The sequence below is a fragment of the Heterocephalus glaber genome, unplaced genomic scaffold, assembly GCF_053883595.1.
Source record: "Heterocephalus glaber isolate CG9 unplaced genomic scaffold, H.glaber_assembly_v1.0 deba00001606, whole genome shotgun sequence".
NCBI lineage: Eukaryota > Metazoa > Chordata > Mammalia > Rodentia > Bathyergidae > Heterocephalus > Heterocephalus glaber.
Window position 1 is genome coordinate 10,432,321 of NW_028258377.1, and position 23,588 is coordinate 10,455,908.

General features: G+C 39.9%; 1 protein-coding gene and 1 long non-coding RNA gene across 7 annotated transcripts in view; one reads left to right on the forward strand and one right to left on the reverse strand.

Moving 5' to 3' along the window:
* The window catches only part of LOC147822921 (uncharacterized), a 408,296-nt gene that overhangs the window by 237,255 nt on the left and 147,453 nt on the right, over positions 1–23,588 (reverse strand). The gene's annotated exons all lie outside the window — the stretch shown is intronic.
* Trpc7 (transient receptor potential cation channel subfamily C member 7) overlaps positions 1–23,588 on the forward strand; it is a 188,457-nt gene that overhangs the window by 4,341 nt on the left and 160,528 nt on the right. For all 3 annotated transcript variants that reach the window (XM_013077533.3, XM_087194729.1, XM_087194728.1), the window contains exon 2: positions 3,498–4,275. In XM_013077533.3, the coding sequence (XP_012932987.2) occupies positions 3,498–4,275 (778 nt within the window). The remainder of the gene's footprint in view (positions 1–3,497; positions 4,276–23,588) is intronic.

A 23,588-nucleotide genomic window follows, 5' to 3' on the forward strand; every position in this document is an offset into this window, starting at 1 on the left:
CCTTAAAATTGGGACAAGATCACCAGCATCCAGCACAGCAACACAGTGAGATCTTTTACTGCCAGGTACTAATGGCCAAATGACTTTATGACACATCCCTTTTTGCAGATTCTTACCGACCCATGTGATACATATGGCTAAAACATGAATATCTGTAATATCAAGATTAAATGGCAAAAATAGAGCAGCTAAATAAATTCATAAGTGTACAAATGTTTGAAAACATCATTAGAAAGATATCAGGGTAGGAGGAGCCAGAGCTAACAAAAAGCCCACAGTGAGTTAAATGCCCTCTATCAGTATCAGTTACCATGGTGTAGGGCCTGTTGTAAAATCCCTATGTTGGAAGCACTCTCACTGAGAAGCACGTCCCGTTATATGTGGATATGCATATTCCAGAGCAGAAATGACCATTTTTGAGCATTCAAATATATCATAAACCTGAGATTTTAACGATGTGAAAGAGGAGCTTATTTCTTGCTACATCTTAGTGTCTGCTTTCAAGGTCATTCAGAAAAAAATGCATGACAACTGGTGAAGACATTTAACTTCTCACAAGTACTAGCCACACATACACACACACTTCATAATTAGTATAGGAACATCAAGATGTATATGTTGCTCTGTTCCTGTACAGAAATTATCTGTCTTAAAGGTTAGTATTTTCACCTCACCTACCTCAGTTTCTTCACCTAGAGGATGAGAATGCTAACACCTGCTTTGTATGTTCTGTTTTGATTTGTTTTGTTAATGAAATTAACAAATGACACTCGAACATCTTTTAAGTTTGTAGGCTAAAGCATCATCTATGATGTCTGTGATATTCATATGGACTCTGAATTTAGATTGGGCACATATATATTCCTTGTGAAATGCTTCTCTGCTCTGACTTGGCCCAGTAGTTATTATATTTCCTCTGAATTTATCTCCCCAAGGCTTCTTGCTGTGTAATAGTTGGATACCCTTGACCTTGTAGTCTGAACTATTCTCCCTCTTAGACAGATCTCTAATAGAAAACTGACGCGGAATCGAGTTGCAGTGCCTGCTCTTTGAGAACAGCTGCTGTTTCATACCTGACACATGGCTCCCATGCTCTTGAGTAGAAACTGATTTTTCCTGGGTTGAGTTGTGATGGATATGTCCAGATAGGTACTCTCGAGAGGTAGAAACCTATCATAGGACAGGCTAATTCATGAGAAAAATTACTAGTCTTCTGTAAGCTTAACTTCCGTCTCTGTATGTGTATCCCCAGATGACATGCCTTGAAATATAGTTCATTACATTTCCCAAAACAAAAGGCCCTTTGGGGATACTAATGAGGTAAATGTTTAGCTTTCAACTCAGTTAAACCTCTCTTTCTGAAAAACTCTATAAAGCTCTTTGTGAATCCCTCTCTCCTGTAAACATTTCTGTGGGAATCCCAGTCTAGGGTCTGCCTTTGGCATGAATAACAGCCTGTCTCTCTGGAATGACGGTACTGTTGAAAAAATGGGCTCAGATGCAGCTCATAAACTTGAATTCTGATGATCTTTTCCGCAGCAATCTTTTATCAAAGTGCACTTTAGAAAAGTGGTTGACAGTTCAGATTCTTTCCCTAATGGCATGCAGAGCTCTCTGTTAGGATTTATCACTCACTGTTGCTTTTGGAGGGAGTTGCCCATAATTATTCCTTTTTGGGGGGGATGAAGAAGGAGCTCCACCACAAAGTTTAGCAGCTTTTCCCGAGGGAAATGTGACTCAGCTCTAGGCAGGATTGGAGTATCAAGCTCTGACCTCCAATCTTCGCTTTATATCAGAGATCAGGCCCATAAGACCTAAAACCAAAGAGATTAGAAAAGGTCAAAAGCTTAAGAGAGCAAAAAACTAAAAGGAGCCCAAAATTCAAAAATTCACAAGACTGATAATGACATATTTTTTCAATCTCAAAACACTAGGTTTTATTTAAAATCTTTGCTCTGCATTATTTCTATTTATTTTTTTAAATGGCTTAAATGAAATGGTGCGTATTCTTTATGCATGGAGACATAATCAGTAACAAGAGATAATTCTCTAGGACTGTGAAAAATAGTTTAAAAAAAATCCCTATATACTGATTTTTTAGAACAGATATTCTCTTGTTAAAATTCATGCCATTTTATTATTATTTAAATAATGTGAGTGGAAGTACCTTAGAAAAGAGAATAGAAAATTCAGGTAGGATCAACTGGGGAATCTGAAGAATTTGAGAAATCCAAGTTGGTAGAGGCTTAGGGAATAAGTGGTCCTGATTTAGAGTTGTCTGAGACCTGGAACTGGGTATCTTCTCAAGATCTCTAGGCTAGCAGGAGATGGAATAGACTGTCTTGAATTCAAATTACATGAGAGGTGTTATTTATTCTAACTTTTCCAAAGTCACAGGACTGGCAAATGACAGTCAGAATTACTGCTCTAAACTTTCTGACTTCACTGTCTTTCACCACCCCTTCCTCATTTTGATATAAGACTTTTACACATTAATATATGTGAAGCTCTTAGTACAGCACCTGGCACATAATAGGAGCTTAATAAACATTAACTACTATTATTAGTCATTTTGTATTAATCTCTACACTATGCCACAATGGGAAAGAGTGACAAGTTTGAAGTGAACCCAGCATGTAAGTTGACCTATTTCTTCTGCCTATATAAAAGTTCAAGTTCAATCATAAGAATTCCTTCAGGGGGGCTGATTCCATGGACATGACTCCAGTCCTGCTTCTTGCCATATGTTGCCTTTTAGTAGGTGTTTAAGTTGCATGAGCACCAGAAAGCACAGTCCCCAGAGAGAATAGCACATGATGTAGAGCCAGACCCATGTGGCCATACTTGTACTTTACTGCAGTTTTACCACAGTGCAAGAAATCCTTAGGAATGAAGCACTTGAACCTAAGGCAGCAGTGACTGCGGTGGCCAATTCTGTGACACAGTCCTTGGAAAGCAGGTATAACAAGAGACAGAAAGGGATAGAATAATACCAATATAAAGTAGTTTTTACATCCTAGTTACTTTATTTAATCCTCCCCATGGATGCTACAACACACAGAAGTTATCCATGTTGTGAAGGTAAGAAAACAAGCACAGAAGGGGTGGAGCAACTTGCTGCACTTTACATGAAACCCACAGCCCTGATGTTTCAGCCATACCCTACCCCATATCCTGCACTCCACCTCCTATCACACACCAGCTCAACCCACATTTCAGCTCTGGGGCCCACCACTCCACTTCAGGGCTGCGAGGCAGTCTGGATAACTCAGGATTCCTCCATTGGAAGGAAGAGTTCAGGCAATACAATTTGTATTCAACTCAGTTATAAAGGCAATGATTTCTAATAAGACTTCATAAATTGTCATAAGATTCCAATTGTGATATTATTTTTTAATCTCAGTAATTTTGGGGTTTTTTGTTTGTTTGTTTGTTTTTACTCTAAGGAGTCCATGGGCCTCTGGGAAAGTGAACATTGTTGCGTTGTTGTTCTACAGGTTGGGGAGCAGCACCTTCAAAAACATGCAGCGCCGGCACACGACTTTAAGAGAGAAGGGCCGCCGCCAGGCCATCCGGGGCCCGGCCTACATGTTCAACGAGAAGGGCACTAGCCTGACTCCCGAAGAAGAGCGCTTCCTGGACTCAGCTGAGTATGGCAACATCCCAGTGGTCAGGAAAATGCTGGAGGAATCCAAAACCCTCAACTTCAACTGCGTGGACTACATGGGGCAGAACGCGTTGCAGCTGGCTGTGGGCAATGAACACCTGGAGGTCACAGAGCTGCTGCTCAAGAAAGAGAACCTGGCGCGGGTGGGGGACGCGCTGCTGCTGGCCATCAGCAAGGGCTACGTGCGCATCGTGGAAGCCATCCTCAACCACCCGGCCTTTGCGCAGGGCCAGCGCCTGACGCTCAGCCCGCTGGAGCAGGAGCTGCGAGATGACGATTTCTACGCCTATGACGAGGATGGCACACGCTTCTCCCATGATATCACCCCCATCATCCTGGCAGCCCACTGTCAGGAGTATGAGATCGTGCACATCCTGCTGCTCAAGGGTGCCCGCATAGAGAGGCCCCATGATTACTTCTGCAAGTGCACTGAGTGCACGGAGAAGCAGCGGAAAGACTCCTTCAGCCACTCGCGCTCCCGCATGAATGCCTACAAAGGACTGGCAAGCGCTGCTTACCTGTCCCTGTCCAGCGAAGACCCTGTCCTCACCGCACTGGAGCTAAGCAACGAGTTAGCCAGACTAGCCAACATTGAGACTGAATTCAAGGTAATTCTCCCACTCACTACCCTACAGGCACATTGCCAGTGGGCTCCTCCGTGTGTGCCCAGTAGCAAAATGGGTTGTCTTCCAATTTAAGAAAGGGCGAGAACTAATTGGCCTTGCTATTCTAGCTCACAGCCGAGAAGGCTGACACATCTAATCTGTATCAGAAGTAGGCCCGACGGGAAGGCAGCCCACTAGGCAGAATATTTTAAACTACATAGATGTGGTAAAGAGGTGATCTTCAGAAATTCATGTGGTTAAAGACAAGCAACATGCAGGCAGGATGATGTCCTAGACCTCAGCTCTGCCCTAGGGAGTGCAGAAATGTCTAGGATACCTAACAGCCTGAGGATATTGCCTAGTCTGAAGCTTAGGCTCCGTGATCATTTCACCTGCATGGTTCACATCTCTATGCCATCCTGGGCTGTGCTGATCTTAGTGTCAGTCTGAGTCAGATGATAAAAAAAAAATATTTGGGGCATCCTTTCTTAAACTCAGTAAGCTATGGCTATTGTCCTATCAATGACCTGTGGAGGAGGCACATGAAGGGGAAAATAAGACTATCTTTGTAGAGTTGAGTTTGTCACTCCAGTAAAAGGCCTGAGACTCAGCCACCCCAGAACACCTCCACCTATCAGACCATCCTAGAGGTTGGAGAACTATCTCCAAAGTCCATTATTCAAGTGCAGACCTTTACTACAACTGACACTCCCCCTGAAGGCAAAGACTGGGACCTCATGTTAAGAAATTCTTTTGACGTGATGTTTAATAACAAGAACAAGCACTTAAGAGGCGTGTACTATATGCCATGCACTGATTGCTTTACTCATGCGATCTTATTTATCCCCCTCAACAACCACATGGCATGGGTACTGTTATCCCCATTGTTTATGACCACACAGAGATAGAGAGGGAACAAACAGCTAGCAGATAGTAACACTATTGTTCCAGACACTCAGACACCACAGCCAACTGAGCACTCAGAGAAAAAAGTGCCAGAGGCCTTGGTCATGTATGAGCTTTTCAGAGTTTTACTGAGAACTTTACTGACCCTTTTCTGAATGATAAAGGGATCCCTCAATGGAGAAAGTGTGGCTAGAAGAGTAGGAACTACAATTGGGCTCATTAGGCCTCATCCTGTCATTTGATCAGTCTACTATCTGCTAGATGCCATGAAATATCTGAAAAGGTGTCAGACACAGGGTTGGCGTTTGAGCTGAGAAAAGATGTTGCTGTAGGAGAAAAGTTGTCCGTTATGCAAATAATATTTAGGTGCAAGAGGGGTCGCTGCATGAGATACAAGTAGCTGACGAAGGATAGGTTCCATCAGCAAAGGGGGTTCCAGTAGGCATATAGCTGGTGAGGTCTAGAAGATGGAGATGGAATGAGGTTAGGCATTACTCAGGACGAGGACTTGGATCAGTGGGAAAAGCAAGGTATTTGAATGCATTTGGATGAGTCAAGTAAAGAAAAGGCCCAGAAGTCGGCCTATAAGCCTAGTACTCAGGAGGCTAAGGCAGGCTTGCCAGGAGTTCAAGCCTAGCTGGGATACATAGTGAGACCCCCTTCCAAAACAATAAATAAATAAGGCCCAGAAAATCCCAGAGAGGGGAGGAAACCAATGACAAGTTTCAAATGACTAGAATACAGACTTCCTGTATGGGGACATGAGAGGAATGCTGAAGAGATAAATTGGGCACAGATTTCAGAGGACCCTGCATTTTGAATATTGTCCTGTAGAAACTCGAGAGCCACTGAAAGTTTGTGATTAAGGAACTAAAGCGATGAAAGGTAAAATTTGGGAAATATATTTGGTAGGTAAGATGAGCTGGAAGATTTGAACAGAGACTGGGCAGTGGGATGAAAAAGAAGGGCAATTTAGTTATACACATGTGAGGCCATGGAAGACTCTCTTTAAGAAGAGATTTGTCCTACAATCCTGGGGCACATAGGCTAGGCCAATTGAAGTTTGCAGGCACCACAAATTTTGAATAAAGAATCCTGCACTTAAGCTCATTTTATTCCATCTGTTCCCCCAACTCAGATCACTGACTTGGAGCCACTTGCATAATACCTGCATTGTTCATGGCCTCATCCAGACAACTTAGTGGATGCAGATCCAGCGTTTACCTAAAGAAGCTCCTAAGAAATATAGCTACTGCCTCTTCTTTTCTTGTTTTTGTACAGTAACCCTCATCTACTCACCTAGAGGCCACAAGTGTCCCCTATGGAAAGGACTTTGCTTATTCCCCTACCTCCATACCAGTTCTGTACTGGCTATGTGAAAGGAATAGCATAGCCAAGTAATTCAAATATTTCTGGCCATCAAAAAAAAAGCCAAGCAAAAAAATGATTTTTGGAATGGATTATCTGGATAATTACATGATTCTCTATTTATCTCACATCTGGGAGCATGCCAGACAAAATGAAATGCTACTAGACTAACATTTGGAAATACAACTGAGGCATTTGTTTCCTTTACTAAAACCCAAAGTCTGGAATATTTTAGTATACATAATATCTAAAATTGGAAGTTTGTTGAAAGCATCTACTATATTTTGGGTTAAAATGTAAATTACAAAAATTGTAGACAATTAAGAACACTGCTAACAGAATGACAAATCCTTTCTGCAATGCAGTGACTTATTCAGAATAAGAACTAGAATAAATACATTTGCTGGCTATTAACATCCCCCTAGTTACCTTTGTTTGAAATAATGTCTTTCAGATTGTCGACAAATGGCACATTATAAATTAACGTAACTGGTCCTTTAGAGCTTTATTACTTATTCAACTATCCTTGCATGTGCATTCCTGACGTTATAAATCTGGTCAGAGAACAGCTTAGCAGGAAAGAAGTCAAATTGTAATAAAAGAATAAAGAGCAAGTGGATGTGTTCTAAAATGCACTCCAAATGAGTCTGTTCTGCTTTCAAGGGACCACATGTTGCTGCTTGTATCTACATGGTATGGAGACAACTCAATGTCATCAATTATATAAAAGCTACCAAGGTCTCACTGGAAATATGTCATATGTCATCATCCACCCCCTCTAAAACATTCATCCTGGAGTGACTCTTCCTTGACTAGGAAATATCATCTATGATAAATCTGAACTCAATTGCCAGGCTATTTTCATTTGGAGCTGATTTAATTTATTACCAGAATAGAGTCCCATCATTAACAAGAACTATAGCCAATGTCAAAGACTCCAGTAAACTGTGGCTGGAGTCAGATGCCATTATTTTTGGTGAGGAAATTATATAGCTTTTCAAAATTTTTCTTATGTCTCTTAATCTTGGGGCTAGAAAGTTATTAAAATTCACTGTGGTCATTGAGAACTTCCCAGCGCCCTGAATAGTACCCAGTAAAGTAGTAAGCATTCCAGAAATACCTGATGAAACTAATGAAGAAAGCCTAAAAGGATAATCACTTCAGCTGAGAAAGCAAGTGATTACCTTTATCTATGGTTTATACTTCCAGTGCATATGTATTTAATGGATGCATCGATGGACTTGGTAAAATGGAAGGTTCTAAAAAAGACTACAAGTTCATTGTGGGGATACAGCCCACACATTAAATAATAGAGAACTGATCGTATACTGTACTATATAGTATACATAAGGCAAAATGTATCTTCTTGGTCTTACCTAAAATGAGCTTTAAGAACACTGCTAGCAGTTGACATTTTCGTTAATGGGTTTACCCATTTCCAGTAGGAGATAGAAAAAAAAAACTGGTGAAAGCTGAACTATTCAGAGGTGCTTCATCCTGGTGGAATAGGCTGTGTAAAAGAACCTGGAGTAGCAAGGAAAAATAATTTGTCTGTTTCAGTTAGGTTACAATTTATGCCACTAAGAACATTATGAGGCCTCTGTAGCTCTCCTGAATTAGTCTGCTTGGCTCTCTTGTCATCCTTCTGATAAAATTGACTTTATTTCACTGGTATTGCCCTAGTCAAATTCCTGGGCAGTTTGTCTATGTGTGTTGGTTATCTGTTTCTCAAAATGATTAAAAGTTAACCTTTCTTCCAGTTCAGAGTAACAGTGGAAGCAATGCCTAGTGAAACAGGGTGGGGTGTGGGGAAAGAAGGATGACAAGGAAATATTTCAGAGTTTTAAGGTTTTGGAAAGAAAGACAGCAGGATGGGGTACAGGAATCCCTCTTACTCTCTCACATTTGGCTTCAATTTAAAAGCATCCATTGTTCCCAAATCAGGGAACTATAGAAGCCCCCAAAACAGTGTATCTCAGTTAACATTTGGTCCTACTCCAGACTAACAAAGCTGCTACTGAGAAAGCTCTCCTGCTGACACATCAGTATGGAGGCTGTGTGTTTTGCTTCAGTCACAGCCATTTATCCTTATAAAGCTCAGAGGGGAAGAGTAGGGAGCAAGAAAGCTAAAGCTGTAACATCCCATTTAAAGTGCTAATGACCTCTCTGCTTATCAATGGATGTTAACCACATGTATTATGAAAAATAGATGATGAATTATGTATTGATGTTTAGGCTGTCATTTTAAGATGCATAAAAAAACCTCTCTGGGCCTAAAATACCACAAATTCAAAATGCAAATAATGATAAATCAGACCAATTTGCCACCTGCTATGATTCTAGTGAGCTCCCATTGTGGAAGGTAAAGATGTTGCGATGGCAGTATGTAATCTGCTTGCAAACTGATCAGAAAGAAAGAGGGGGCAGGCAAAAGGAGGGGATAAGAAGTGACTTAGCATTGTGGCACTGAAAGCTCAGAGCCCATTTGAACTCCAGACAACTGCAGCCAGGAAGACCAGAAGCTAAGTAAAGGCCCAGCCTGTGCCAGGGTCAGTACCTGAGGCTGAATAAGCCTGGTACCCCCACCTTTAGTGTTTGTACTAGTTTCACAAATGTTTTGAAGATTTTTAGGGTTTTTACATTTTATAGACCAAAATCTTAGGAAAATACATGTCCTTGAAGTTTGAAAGCTTGGCTAGTAGTATAAACAAATGCATGCTTAACATACAGAAGAGGCCACAGTGTAAGATCTTGCATGGTGGCCTGCCCTCATGCTGTAGGGTGTACTTCTTTTCCTACTTTTACTTAGTCCAAACTCACTCTGCAGGGCCTGTTTCTTTCTCTACCTTTAAAATAAAAAAATAAAATTTTGCTATTGTTTTTTAAAAAATATATCCAGAGGATTATTTGAAAATTGTCTTCCACTGAGAAAATATTTTTAAGCTATAACACTGTAGGTATTAAATGAGAAGTATTGTATGCATGTGTTGTGTGTGTGTATACATAAAAGAATATGGCAGAAAAGTCTTCAGAACATATCCTCAGGGATCTAACTACCCTAGGGATCTATCATTCTACCCTGAAGTTGAACATCAGACAGTACACAAAGTGAGCAGAGGAGGGAAAGATCACAGATATCAGAGATGGCTGATAGGCCTGTCCCTCACTAAACACACACAGGTGAGGTGTGGCCAAGGATGCACAAGTGAGGTGCAGTCAGAGTATACATATCCATCATTAGTATGGGGCTGTGATCACAGGCCCTGTATTTGAGAATATGATCCAGGGACTGGTTTGTCCCAGAAAAGGGGACAAAGATGATTCTGCCCAAGTTAGCTTTGTCTTTCTCTATTTTACTGCCTAAGTATCTGGAGGAGCACTTTCAAAAGAGCATTTATTAATGAGTCATTACAGGAAAATAAACTGATTAACGTGTCCTTTAATGATAGGTTTTCATTGGATCACAAATAATGTCTAAAAATAGATGTTGTTGCTCTTCTAGGTCTGTGCCAAAGAGTATCCACCTCAGAAATACAGGGAGACACCACATGTTGGGTTGCAGACATTCTGACGAGATAGAGGATGCTATTTGCTAAAAGAGGACATAGGCCAGGGCCAGGCTCTGGTGAGCACCAAGTGCAGCTATGCTTCATTTTCTTGAGGCTGGAGAGTGGAGAACAAAGTATTTGGAATCAGATTAACCTGGGTTCCATCTCCTCCTAATCATGGATTCTTGGGCATCTATATATTAGAAGTTAATTTCTTTATTCAAAAAATGGAGGATGGGAGGGAGAGATCATATACTTCAGTTAAATAGGCTATCCCCTCACGAATTTTCTCTTACCCTAATCTGCTCAGCTCTGTAAGTAACAATGATTCATCAAGTTGCTAAGAACATTGCACACCTCACCCAATTTAACTTCAAAAATATCCTGGGACATATTAGGTACTCAGTAAATACTAGCTTAGTAAATAAATAAATGAATTGGTGAATGAATTTATGAATAATTACCTCTCAAGGTATTGATGAGGATTAAATGAGATCAAAAATATAAAACTCTTTGAGGAGAACTTGCCATATAATGAGCACTAGTAATTTTTCACCAGAGGGCTCAGTGGGGTTTCCTTTGGGGTTTCCAAACCCACTGGATTTTTAACACCACAACTTTTCTTCCAATAAACACACCTTAAATTTCATCATTTCCTATGTTCAGGGTGTCTTCCTGATTTTGTCTAAGCTGTCTACTCCCTCACCAGATCTTTCCAGTATAAGAAAAAGTCTAGGATGTCTGTTTGAGTTTCATGGTTAAAAATAGGCCATGGTTTTATTTCTCAATTGGAAAAATGCAGACCACTGAAGCCAAATAAGCTAAATGTGCTACTAAAATATTCTTGTGAAAAGAAGTGATATGGGCTGGAAAGATAGAGAAGCAAAAGAGGAGGGAGGGAGTGGGCTGGCAGAGCTCTTGCCAAATACAGACAGAGATTATTTTTTGAAAAATATCTCTATAGAAAAGATTCATCACTACACACACAGAAAAAAGAAAAGCATCATTTCCTATACAACTGCAACTATCAGCCTGAACTATCAGAGATATAGAGAAAATGGAGACCATTCTTTGAGAAAATTGGCCAATGAATAGTAGCATAAATTAAAATCAAATGGAAATGTAAGAATTTTTCTTTGAAAAAAAGAAATAAATCAAAATGCTATATAAATTAATTATGATACAGTAGCATTAATTGAATATGCTGCATGGAGGCACACATTTTGTTAGCAATAAATTCATAATTAGAGTAAATGTGGAAAATAAATGTCAGGATGGTAGGAGACTAACAGGGTCTGTAGAGTCACAAAATATCAGAACTAGATGAGCCCTAGTCATAGAGGTATCTGAAAAACCAACATTCATGCAACAAATACCTATTAAGCTTCCAATCTGAGCAAGGCTCTGGGCTAGGTATTGAGGTAAATGATGAACAAGATAAAGTTCTTACCCTCAAGAAATTTATTCTCTAATGAAGGAGATAGAAAATCTTCACATAACCATAAACATGGCATTAGAAATCATAAAATACAGTTTTCAGTGTACTAAGTTGGTACTTAATGCGGTAACTGACGGTATGTATGTGTGCAGCAAGCACTCAATGATTTCTCAGAGAAGGCAATGTATACCTGAAATTCAAGACTATAAAAGAGATGAACAGATAACAAAGGAGCAAGAAAGAAGGTTCCAGGCAGAGAAAAAAGTACATGAAATAGCTCAATACAGAGAGGGATAAAGAGGCCAAAGAACTGTGAGTGCCTTAGTACGGCTCTGTTATACGGAGGAGAAGGGAAAAGAGGTGGATGATGGGGATGCTGATGAGTCCTCTGCATGGTCTTAACCACTGATGACAATGTAAAAATTGGACTTCCTTGTAAACCACTGGAAATTTTCAGCAGGTGTGAGTGACTCATATCTGTAGTTTGGAAAGATCCAATCTGTCTGATATAGAAAAGGGACTGGAGAGGACAAGAATGGGAGGAATTGAAGATTGTTGTAAGAAGCCAAGACCCTCCCTGGAAGGGGAGTGAATGACACAGGAGTGCAGAAAGGCCAGCACGTCTCAACCCATGGATGAATCATCACAGATGAAGTCCTGGTACAGAGGATGTGACAGCCCCCTAGAGAGCATTCTCATTATGAGCTTCCCAAGACCCTGCTTCTCCTATCTCTGGAATCTCTGTGTTCACAGTGATGCACCAGGCAGTGAAGAGGAACAGGGTGAGAAAGCAGAATAGAGGCAGCTATTTAATTTCTCCTCCAAGGCAGAAGCTCAGTGCAGTACAAAGAGTGCAGAAGAGTGACATAGATTCCAGTTTACCACCTTGACATTTGGAGAGAGGAGAAGTTATATTCTAGGCTTGGCCAAACTGTGCATTTCAAAGCACTTGAAGGTAGTAGGTATTGAAAAGAGGGTTCAGAAGTGATAATGCCAGTGTAGAAAAGATCTTAATGGATATTAATCTTTCCACTGCATTTTCCAGACTCTGAAGACATCTTTATTCCTCTTTGGCTTCCTGGAGCAAGAAAATTTTTCATTAAAGAAATCTCATTTCTGGTTTGTGTTAAACTAGGAGCTTATTTTAGCATAAATAAGGCACTGAATAGATCTCTCCATTTTTTTTCTTCCTCCTTCCCTCTTTGAGCCTTTGGACATTGAGACAGCAGGCCAAGAGGAGACTGAGTATAGGCAAAGCCTTTCTAGTGACCTAAAACCCTTGTTAGTGGACGCCCACTTGAATCTGTTTAGATGAACTGGTTTGCTAATGCTCCCATGAATACTCAAAACTCAGTGGTTTAAAATGACAGAATTTTATTGTATCACAATACTGAGGGCTGGAAGCCCACGATCATGATGTTATAGCAGGGTTATGCTCACTCACTCTCTCTCTCTCTCTCTCCCTCTCTCTCTCTGAAAGCTCTCAGATGGAATCCTTCCTTGCTTCATTCTAATGTGTTAGTTACCACCAATCCTTGGTTTGTCAGTGAATCTCTCCAATCTCTGCCAATGTTTTCATGTAGTTTACCTATGCATAGATATTTCCATGTCTCATCTCTTCTAATAAGGATTTCGGTCACATTCTGCAGTTCTAGGAAGGACATACATTAAGGTGACACCGCTCAACCCAGAACACTGGAAAAAGTACGAGCTTGAGATGAAATGGAGATTGAGAACAAGAATCCAGATGGACTTTCAGAATACAGAAGGGTAGAGGCCAAAGGGAAGTTATCCTGGGAAGCACAAAACAATCCTAAACTAGGAGGTCAGTCTGAAGGGAAAGGGAGAGACTGTTGATGCTTATGGCACCGGCCAAGCCAAAGATGCAAGAATTCCATAAAAATATGTGTGGGGGGGGGGGGGGCGCAGTGTTTGGAGGAGGTAGGGTAAGCAAACATCTGACAGAAGCAATTGGAGGAAACTTGGGGGCATTGCCCCTCTCAAGTATAAAAAAGATGTTTTCAAGTGTTGATTTGGGAATAATAAAATAAGACATTATTCATTATAGCCGAGGGACCTGAAAAGTCAGCATCAATCCCAATATCTATGAATAACTCTATTTTGGTATGTTTCCACTTAGAGTTTTCCCTATTCCCAGGTGCAAAAATGTGAATGATTCAGTTGATAGAACTTTACCACCACATTTTTGTTTTCTGTCCTCCCCCACCAAAAAAAACCCCATCTTAACTTATTTAGATATATAAGTACGTAGATATGTAAGTATCCTTCAATTAAGAAGTATGTCCTTTAAAAAAGAGAAATATATCCTTTGTATCTACTATGTTCTCAAAATTCTAAAAGCTAACTATACTTAAGGACCATCAAAATTCTGCATGGAATTTACATTCTAACTAGAGACTATAGAAAAATATTTTTTTTATTTGTGTATGTTCATAAATTACATACAAAGGATTATAGTATAAAAGTATGGTCTTTCTTACTCTCTTTCATTCAACACCATGTTTTCTATATTCTCTCTGTATTGCTATCTGTAAATTTAGTTCATTGCTTCTAGTCACCATCTAGTATTCCTTTTCTGCATCTAGTGTCTTTTATTTATTCATGTCCATAGTGATGGCCACCTAGACTGCCTCTTTTTGTTCTCAGAAATGAGGCTGTGAAGAACACACCTGTACCCCCTCACAATCCTATGTAAGGTGTGGTAGACCCTAGCAGGAATGTCCATAGTTAACTGAACACAGCAAATTGCTTCCAGAAGGCCTGCCCTAGTCTATGCTCCCTTGGGGTCTTTGGTTTGCCATATGCTGTCAGCATTAGGTATTACACCACTTTCTAATGTTCACAGGATGAGAAATGTAAAGTTATTTTGAGTTTTTCTAATGGCCAGTGAGGCTGAGCACTTCATATTCTATTTAGCTACAAGTTTCTCCTTTCTGCAAATTGTCTCTTCTGATCCACCCTTCGCCCACTTTTTAAACAGGATTTCTGTCTTAGGGTATTTTTTTAAATTTTCTTGCAAGAATTCCTTATATATTCTAAATAATAGTTCTTTGCCTATTTCAGACAATGCAAATGCCTTCTCCCAGTCTACCACTTATCTGTGTAGGGGTGAAAAGGGTATATCATTTTGATTGATCACAAGGGACACAGCTGACATCCTTATAATAAAAGACAGGTTAACAAGAGAAAACCATGTAAAATGTATTTCAGAAGTTTTATATGACTCAAGAGACTTCAGAAATCAACACCCAAAGACCCAGGAGAAATGTTTTCTTTTTATACTTAGGTTCAATGAAGAATAAACAGCCATGATTGGACAAAGAGTTTTGAACTAATGGTAGCAGACTGAGGGAAGAAACTCAGTAAGGCCTGTCCAGATCCTTTCTGGCTTCTCTATGTGCCATTCCTTTCCCTGGGTACAACATAGAACCCCTCTGGAATGAGGGTCTATGACCTACTTTCTGGGGAGGTATGTCAGAGAATTTCTTTATGGCCAGCTCTCCCACAGAAATGCAGGGGAAGGTGAGAGTAACCTGCTTGCTTCTGAGGTCTTCCTAATGTCCTTCAGTTCAAAGTACTTGAAGGTGATATCACCTGAGCTCTAATATCTGTTAAACATGCCTATGTTACCCTTTGTAGAAAAGTCTAATTTTTGAAACGGTTTATGTGTTTAATCTTAAAACAATTCCTTTTCCACCCAGTGTCATAAAAATACTCTCCTATATTACATCTATTTTTTCTTCTATTTCTTTAAGAGACTTACCAGTCATGTGTAAGCCTTTAGTACAACTGGAGTTTTCTTTTTTATGTAGAGGTGAGTTTCTAACATGTTTTGTTTTTCTCCATATGATTAGTTTCCCCGCATCATCTATTGAATAATCTGTTTTCTTCACTAACCTGTGATGCCACCTTTATCATATACCAATTCCTAACTACACATTTCATATTTTGAAGCTTACTATTGTTTTCTAGTATTCTATTATTCCATACACTCTTCCACATTTCATTCCTAGAACTTTGTTTTATGACTTATTACTAAATAGGGAGATCCAGTTGTTGGATTTTCTCTATGCATACATTTGTTTGTCTTTTACAATCATGACAAGACTGCATAAACAATTTGGAATCCTATTTTTCTCACCCACTTTATGTTAAAACTTGATAAAACATCAGTTCCTAGAAAATTTTAGCATCATCATCAATAAATCTAAATCTCTAATAATTAACAAATTCCCATTCTTGAACACTTCTGTGGTCTAGTAGGGTATAGGGTAGGCCCCAGGCACTGAGGCAGGGTCAAGTCTATGGGGGAAAGGTGTTCTGAGAAAGTGTTAATAAAGGAAACTTAATTAAGCAAAAGAAGGAAGATACCAGTGGAAGTGATTACTCATTTCCTTATCAAACCCCAGATAGGTACTGTATTGGTCAGTTTTCCCATGACTGGGACAAAATATCTGACATTTACAATTTAGAAAAGAAAAAGATTATTTTGGCTCACGGTTACAAAGATTCAGTCCCTGGTATGCTGGCTCCAAGGCAGAAACTTGATGGTGGGAGGGTGTGGTAAAGGAAAACTGCTCAATTTACAGAATTTAGGAAGCAGAGAGCAGAAGAGTACCAGAGAGAAAGGGGCCAAAGATCAGATACAGTCCCTAAGGTCACACTCCCATAGCCCCCCAAGACATATCCAAGAAGTGCTTTACTAATCTCTTAGGCATCTCTCAAACCAATCAATCTGACAATCAAAATTAACCATCACAGATATTTTTATCCACAAATTTTAGACAGGAAATCACAAGCCACATTCAGTTCATTTTTGAAGGATTTTTTGTTTGTTTGTTTGTTTCTTGTTTTGGGGGGGGGTTTGGATTATTTTAATGTTTGGTTTTTAGGATGCCCATTGGTAACAACTTGTGGTTCTTCTCTTATCAGCAAATGCCATTGTAGCCCCTGTATTCAAGATAGAGTCCCATTTAATGCCTATCAAGAAAACTGAGAGACTTGCATTTGACTAAAAAGTTAAAAAGTCTCCATTATTCATATATAACAAGCCAGAAATCTCTCTTGACACTGATGAACTAAGTATGTCTCTCTTTTCCATTTATAAACTATGTGATTAGTATCTACCATAGATGGCACAGACTCAAACATAATGTAGGAATAAGAAATTCTGAACTAAAAAAAAAAAAGAAACTCTGAACTAAATACTCTTTAAATGTCTTGGAAAGAGCTCCCTTCCAAAATATGTATAGCCTGAACATTGCACTTTTCCACCTGCTCCCAATTAAATGGATCATGTGGGGTAGCTCCTTCTATACTCTTCAAAACTCTTCATGACCAGGAGGGATAGGAGCAAGCTCTGGTCACAGTAAAGGCAGTGGAGTGTAAGAACCAGTAAAGTAAAATTGCATACCTAGTCCTAAAATTACACTCGTTCAAGAATTATTGAGGCTAAAATTTTCTAAATACTATCAGTTCTCAGCTAGAAAAGAGCTAACCAAACGCTTAGTAGCATGATCAAGTTTTATATTACTATGATTTCTCTATCTCCCATACCTACAATGTGGAATTAATAATAATAATATATTTTTCTGAGTTCCAGAGCAAGACTGTTAATTATTGATCAACAAATGCTTTGAAAATTCAAAAGGGCCACACTGAAATGTTAAGTACTTATGTGTATTTGCTTGCTTCTCTCTTTGCTCCTCTCCCTCTTTCTCCCCCTCTGTTCTCCTTTCTCCTCCCTTTTTCCTTCCCTTCCCTTCTCTTCCCTTCCTTTTTCTCCCCTCCCCTCTTCTCTGCTCTCTCCCCCTCAATACAATACCCTTGAGTACAGAGGTATAGTTCAGTGGTAGAGCATTTGCCTAGCATGTACAAGGTCCTGAATTCATCTCTAGTACCATCCAAATAAACAACTAAATAAAATTAAGTTGCATATGATTTCAACACAATATTCATTATTCATAATGTAGTCGCTTAGATATGGGAAGTCAGAGCTCCTGTTTTCATTCTTGGGAGAAATATTATGCAGCTGACTGCCTTTTGCATGATGAGGATTAATGCTTTGTCTGTTGAGTTAACAGCCCTCTCCAGCTTAAGCTTCTATACATTCTTTAAAAACAATAATTTGGGCCTTCCTCCATCTCACTTAGGAGCACTGGACAATGAATCTTTCTGATGACAGTTTCGCTTTTCTGACAATGATTATTAATTTTATTTGAAGTTCATACTCTAAGGAATTCATCCAGTACTTTGTTCCTCTAAATAGTATCTCCTCTAAGACTGCAATTTTGGAAACCAGATTTTAAGCACAGTGTTGGATCTGTTGTTTACCCGAATATTTCATGCAAATATATGAGGAGGATTCACGTTGGAGATTACTTAAGGGACCCAAGTAACTTGGGACCTTCTGCTCAAACTCTTCCCAGAACATGACATATGTCACAAGTGATATGGCATCATAAAAGAAGATCCTGTGGATCAATACTAGGATGGAGCCTTGATAGGGGAGACTTCAGAAACTGGTAGAATGGAAAAGTACTGAGTTAGGAAAACCAGGCTCAGCCAGGAACTGCAGTGTGATTTTGGCTGATTCATTTTACTGCTCTGTAGCTCATGTTCCTAATTCATAAAGCCAAGTGCTTGCACTAAATCATCTCTTAATAACTCCTTACTTCTTTAGTACTAAACAACATCTAAATTAAGATTTAAGAAGAGATTATTTTTCCCATCTTACAGATGAGGAAACAAACAGAGTGGTTACAATATCAGCAGAAGGTAGTCTTCTTTCTAGGTGCCAAATCCTGTGCTACGTACTAGGAATATGAGTAGCAATGTGCTCCAGGCCCTGTCTTCCAAAAAAGAGAGAAGCTGGAGGGTAACAAGAACACTACAATGAGGCAGAGTATGAGCAAAATGTTTACTTAGAACACAGAAGAGAGCAACAAACTTTCTGGTATTTGAGAGAAGGCTTCCCAGAAGACGTGATATTTTGAGTGGTTCTTGAATGATGAGAGAGTTTGACAAATGGAGAAAGGAAAATAAGGTATACAGCAGAAAAATGAGTTTGTGCAGCAGCATACAGGGGTTAATATACTTGGGGGACACATGCGGGTTTATGGGAATGGGGCCAGTGTTAGTGAGGTATCATACCTCAATAGCTATGATAATAGAGATGGTTGATTTTGTTCTTGCAGCATTTTACCCAAGGAAACAATGATTTGGTGTCTGGGTGAAAGAAAGGACTGTTTGTTAGTAAACCAAGAAGGAAGGTAGTAGAAAAATCTAGAAAATAAATGATGAAGACTTAATTTAAGAACATGATTATGAGTTTGGAGATTAGGGGTCAGATAAAAGAGATACATTGGATGAGAATTTATAGTTCTTGGTAACTAATTGGCAGAGAGAAAATGAACCTATAGTTTCCAGATCTGGAGGCTGAATGGATGGGGAAACTTTCCTGAAGATCAGGTTAGGGTGTTAGATGAGGACTCGTATGTTTAGTTTGGGACATGCAGATTTTAAACTGTCTACAGGACATACCAGTGTAGATGACCACTTTGCAACTAAATATTCCAATTAGCTCCTTAGAAGACAGTTTGGATTTGGAAGTAAAAGCCTGGAAACTAGAACATAGATAACAGTTGAATCTGTGAAGATAAATGAAATCATGTCCAAGCCTCAGTCTTTTAGATTATAAAACAGGTATAAGACCTACTTCCAAGTGTTACCAGTCATTCATTAGATAAATCAGTTTAAAGTACAAAATTGGAATCTGATGTTCCTGATTAGATGTAAACTTCTTTAAATGCAATCGCTTACTCATTTTGAACCTATGTTTTCCAGGACTTTTTTTTTTTTTTGGTACTGGGGATCGAATTCAGGTCCTTGCACTTGCGCAGCAGGCAGCGAAACCACTGAGCTAAATCCCCGGCCCGTCTTGCAGGACATTTAGAAAGTCACTGCAGACATCTATATACAACATAATGATTTTTTTTAAATCCAGCTTCAGATTCATTATCATCACCTTGAGCCAAGCACAACCCCTCACAGCTCACAGATCACTTTCCTGGTAGTCACACACCAACACTTACTTGTTTCTCAATATAAGCAAGATTTTTAAATCAGAGTATATGAATTAAGTCATTTTATATAACATTCCCAGGTCTTGTAATATATCATGTCATGGGCTAGAATCTACAAATAATAGGGAAGAATCAAAGTGTCATAAGTTCATAAATGCATAGGCATAGCTCTTAGACTCTAAGAATAAAATGCAGTAGGAGCTCAGAGCATGAAACAGTGGATTTCCCCAAGGACATAGGAAAGCCATTCTGGAGTTACCTTCAAGATGGGTTTAAGAAGGACTAGGATTCTTACAGGTGGCAAAGACAAGTGTCAGTCCAGCCTTGGAACACAATGGACAGAGGCACCAAAGTGGAAAGTAAAATGTGCTTCTTGAGCAGAGAAATCACAAATACTGATTTGCCTAACTTGATTTATTTTCTTTGTTTTATTATCAGCAAGGCTCTACATATTTTAATTGCTACTTTCCATCTCACTATTAGCCCCGCTTAGTCAATAGGACTTTTAGCAATCATAAGCAATTTTTAAAAATTTACTTCTATACATATGCTGTACTTTAATTACTCTTGGAAATGAATCTCATGCACATTTCTTATTCTGAATCTATAATCAAGTGAATCATGATATAATCCTCCAGAATGGTGTTCTCTGGAGGTGATGTCAATTCCAAATTAGTGTTTCTCTGAAATGTTCTAATAATATGTAGTTAGTACAAATAAGGTGCAAAGGTGACATTTACTCTGAACCTCTCTTTAAATTTTCTTTCAATTTATCCGAAAAATAACCAAAATTGTCAGGTATGGAGTAGACAAGACAGCAATCCTGATAAGAGAGCATCTAGCATGGGCATCCTTTCCAGCACTATTTTAGGGTTCAGAAAATTTGAATCTAAAGCAAAATGGATCACAATTTAAAGACAATAGCATACTCAAAACTGTATTCTGGTTATACCAGTAATGTGTGATTAATGTAGCAAATGATTTGTGTAGAAGAAGAGAAAAATCATCTATCATCCTATCACACATTAACATGATAGGAAATTTCCTTCCAGTATTTGATGTCCCAGGCATGCTACACATTGAGCTCTCTCTGTGTGTACCCTAAATCCTGCTAGTATTAAAACTTATATGTTTTCCCAGTCCATTTCCATTTCTTCATCCTCATCACCACTGTGGATGACCAGGGGATTATATCAGGTACTACCTGAACCTTCTGCCTCCAACCACAACACTATGGCTGTCCTCCAGAAGGGGCCATAAGAATCACACTCAGATACAAGTCAGACCTTGACATCCTCTCACTTAAAAGGTTTTGACAGCTGGATTAGTCACTTCCCATCACTGGAACAAAATACCTGACACAACTTAGAGAAGGAGAGGTTTATTTGGCTCAGAGTTTCCAGGTGGTTCAGTCTAAAGTTGGCTGCTTCAAGGCAGAAGCAGGATGGTGGAAGGGCCTGGTGGAGAACAGCTGCTCATCCCATGGCAGCCAGAAGACAGAGAGAGAAGAGAGAAGCCAGGTACAAAAATACACCCTTCCAGGTCACACCCACAGTGATCAACCTCCAACCAGGCCCCACCTCCTACAGCACATTCAGCTGCTGAACTCATCAACAGATGAACACACTAATGAGTATAGCATCTCCATTATCCAGTTATGTACCTTCCAAACACATGAGACTTTTGGAGGGCAGTTTAGATCTAAAGCATAACAGTGGCCTATATTGCCTATGGAATAAAGTTCAAGCTCCATATCAGGGAATACAAACCCCTCCATGAGCCAGTTCCTATTTACTTCTCCAAACTCATCTTGCCACCCTTGGCTTCCCCTTGCATAGTCCTTGGTATACCCCTGTAACTTTTTTGAGCCTCTCTGTGTTTCTTCATGTCATGTCCTCAGCTTGGCTTCCTCCACATCTTGTACTGGGTAACTGAGTTAGCCTCAAGATTCAGCAACATTTCCCTCAGAGCCATTCCCTGAATACTCAGGCAGGGCTAAAGGCCTGTCTTTATGTGCATGTTCCAAAGCACTGAGCCTACCTCAGTCTCTTTATCAGTCATGTTGCCATAATAAGGCTGTGCAACAGAAAACTCAATTGTCTATAAAATTAAAATGTATTTTCCTGTTCACAAGTCTGAAGGTAGGTGGAGGAGAATGAGCTACAAATCTTATTCTGGGCCCAATGTGAGTAGGTAGTGGGTGGTGACCTAAGGCATATTCTTCTCTTGGCAACAGTCAGAAACTCTGAGGAGGCCAAGAGAAAATGCATGAAGTCTTTCTGAGACAGAAGTTAGAACTCACACACTATCATTGCCACACACATTTCATTGGCTAAAGCAAGTCCTGTGAACAAAGGCAACATCAACAGGAAAGAAGTACATTTTTCTCATAGAGACGAGGAAAGGAAGAAGGGAAGTGTTTGCTAGCAATTATCTACCCTACCCTAGTGCTCTTTGCATAGATGGTAACTCTATCTTACTAGGTGCTTAAGCCAAAAACCTCTGATTCATCTTTACCACACCCCTTATTTCATATTCAGTCCATCAACAAATCCTCTTGGCTCTGTCTTTCAAAGACATCCAGAATTCTACACTCCTCACCTCCTTGACTATTTACTGTTCTGGTCCAAGCCATCTTCATCTCTCCTCTGGGTAATTGCAACAGCCTCCTAATTGGTCCTTCTGCGTCTGCTCTTGCTCCTAACAATTTATTCCATCCTGGGAGCCAGAATGATCCTCTTAGAGCATAAATCAGATCATTGTCAGCTCTGCTTCTTGAAGCCCTCTAATGAGTGACCATCTCACCAGAAGACAAAATACACCCCTGACAAGTGCCTGTTAGGGCACATGCCATCTGCTACCCCTGTTCCTCTGGCCTCATCTCTTCCTATTGTCTTCCCAATTTTGCCCACTCATTGACCTACTAGTTATTCCTCAAAAATGCGTAACATTCTCCCTCTGCTGGCTTACCCTTCTTCTCCCTCTGTGTACTTCGAACCAGTGTGAAACATCTCATAAACTGGCATAACTCTCCCCCTCACTTCTTTTAACTCTACTCAAAATCACCTGCTCAGGGAGTTCCTAATTCACCATCTGTATAAAATAGCAATCCCCTCTCTGCAACTCTATGCTCCCTTATATGTAAAATTTAAGGTCTATAAGAGTAGAGACTCTGTTTTTGTTTACGGCTGTATCTCAAAGACTTAGAGCCTATCACTTGGCACAGAGTGATGACCATTTGTTGGATGCATGACCAGCACTCACCACATAATATTAAAATGATTGGTTTGTATGGTGTTGTTTCCATGAGCAAGCAGTAACCCATCTCACTCTTCCTTGCATCTCCAGTACAAGGCACAGCTTCTGGCACACAGAAGTTGCAGTAAGTAAGTAAGGGAACAGTTACCATGCTGCTCCCTTAGGGACTAAGCTGCCACAACCAAAGCTGCCTCATTCTTCCATGCTCTGTTTCTATGTGTACTCAGCATTGGACTGAAAAATTACTCTAAGCCATTGCAGGAGAGAACTCTACAACCCCTCTGCTTAGCCATTCATTCCCATAATTTTTCACCATGATACTTGATGCCATTGGGGGACTCATTACAAAAGGAAAAGGTGGCCAACATTCAGGTAGAAAACATGAGACCAAAAATGATGGGGGTGGGGGGGACTGGCATTTCTATCAGAGGCGTGGGGCTTTGAGAATAATAGGAACGGGCCCTCCCAGTAGGGATGACTTCTATAATGACTTTAGAAAGATCATCCACATATCTGCTGGTAACTCAGAGTATGGAGGTACACTCAGATCCTTGGGCTCAGTCAATCTCACCTCCCTGGCCTTCCCTTGTGTGTGGAAACACAGGGTATTACTTACTCGGTTTCAGCATCAATTCCTCTTTAAAAAGATCTTCATCTTTAATAAGGACCTTGAATGGGGTGATATTCAGGGTT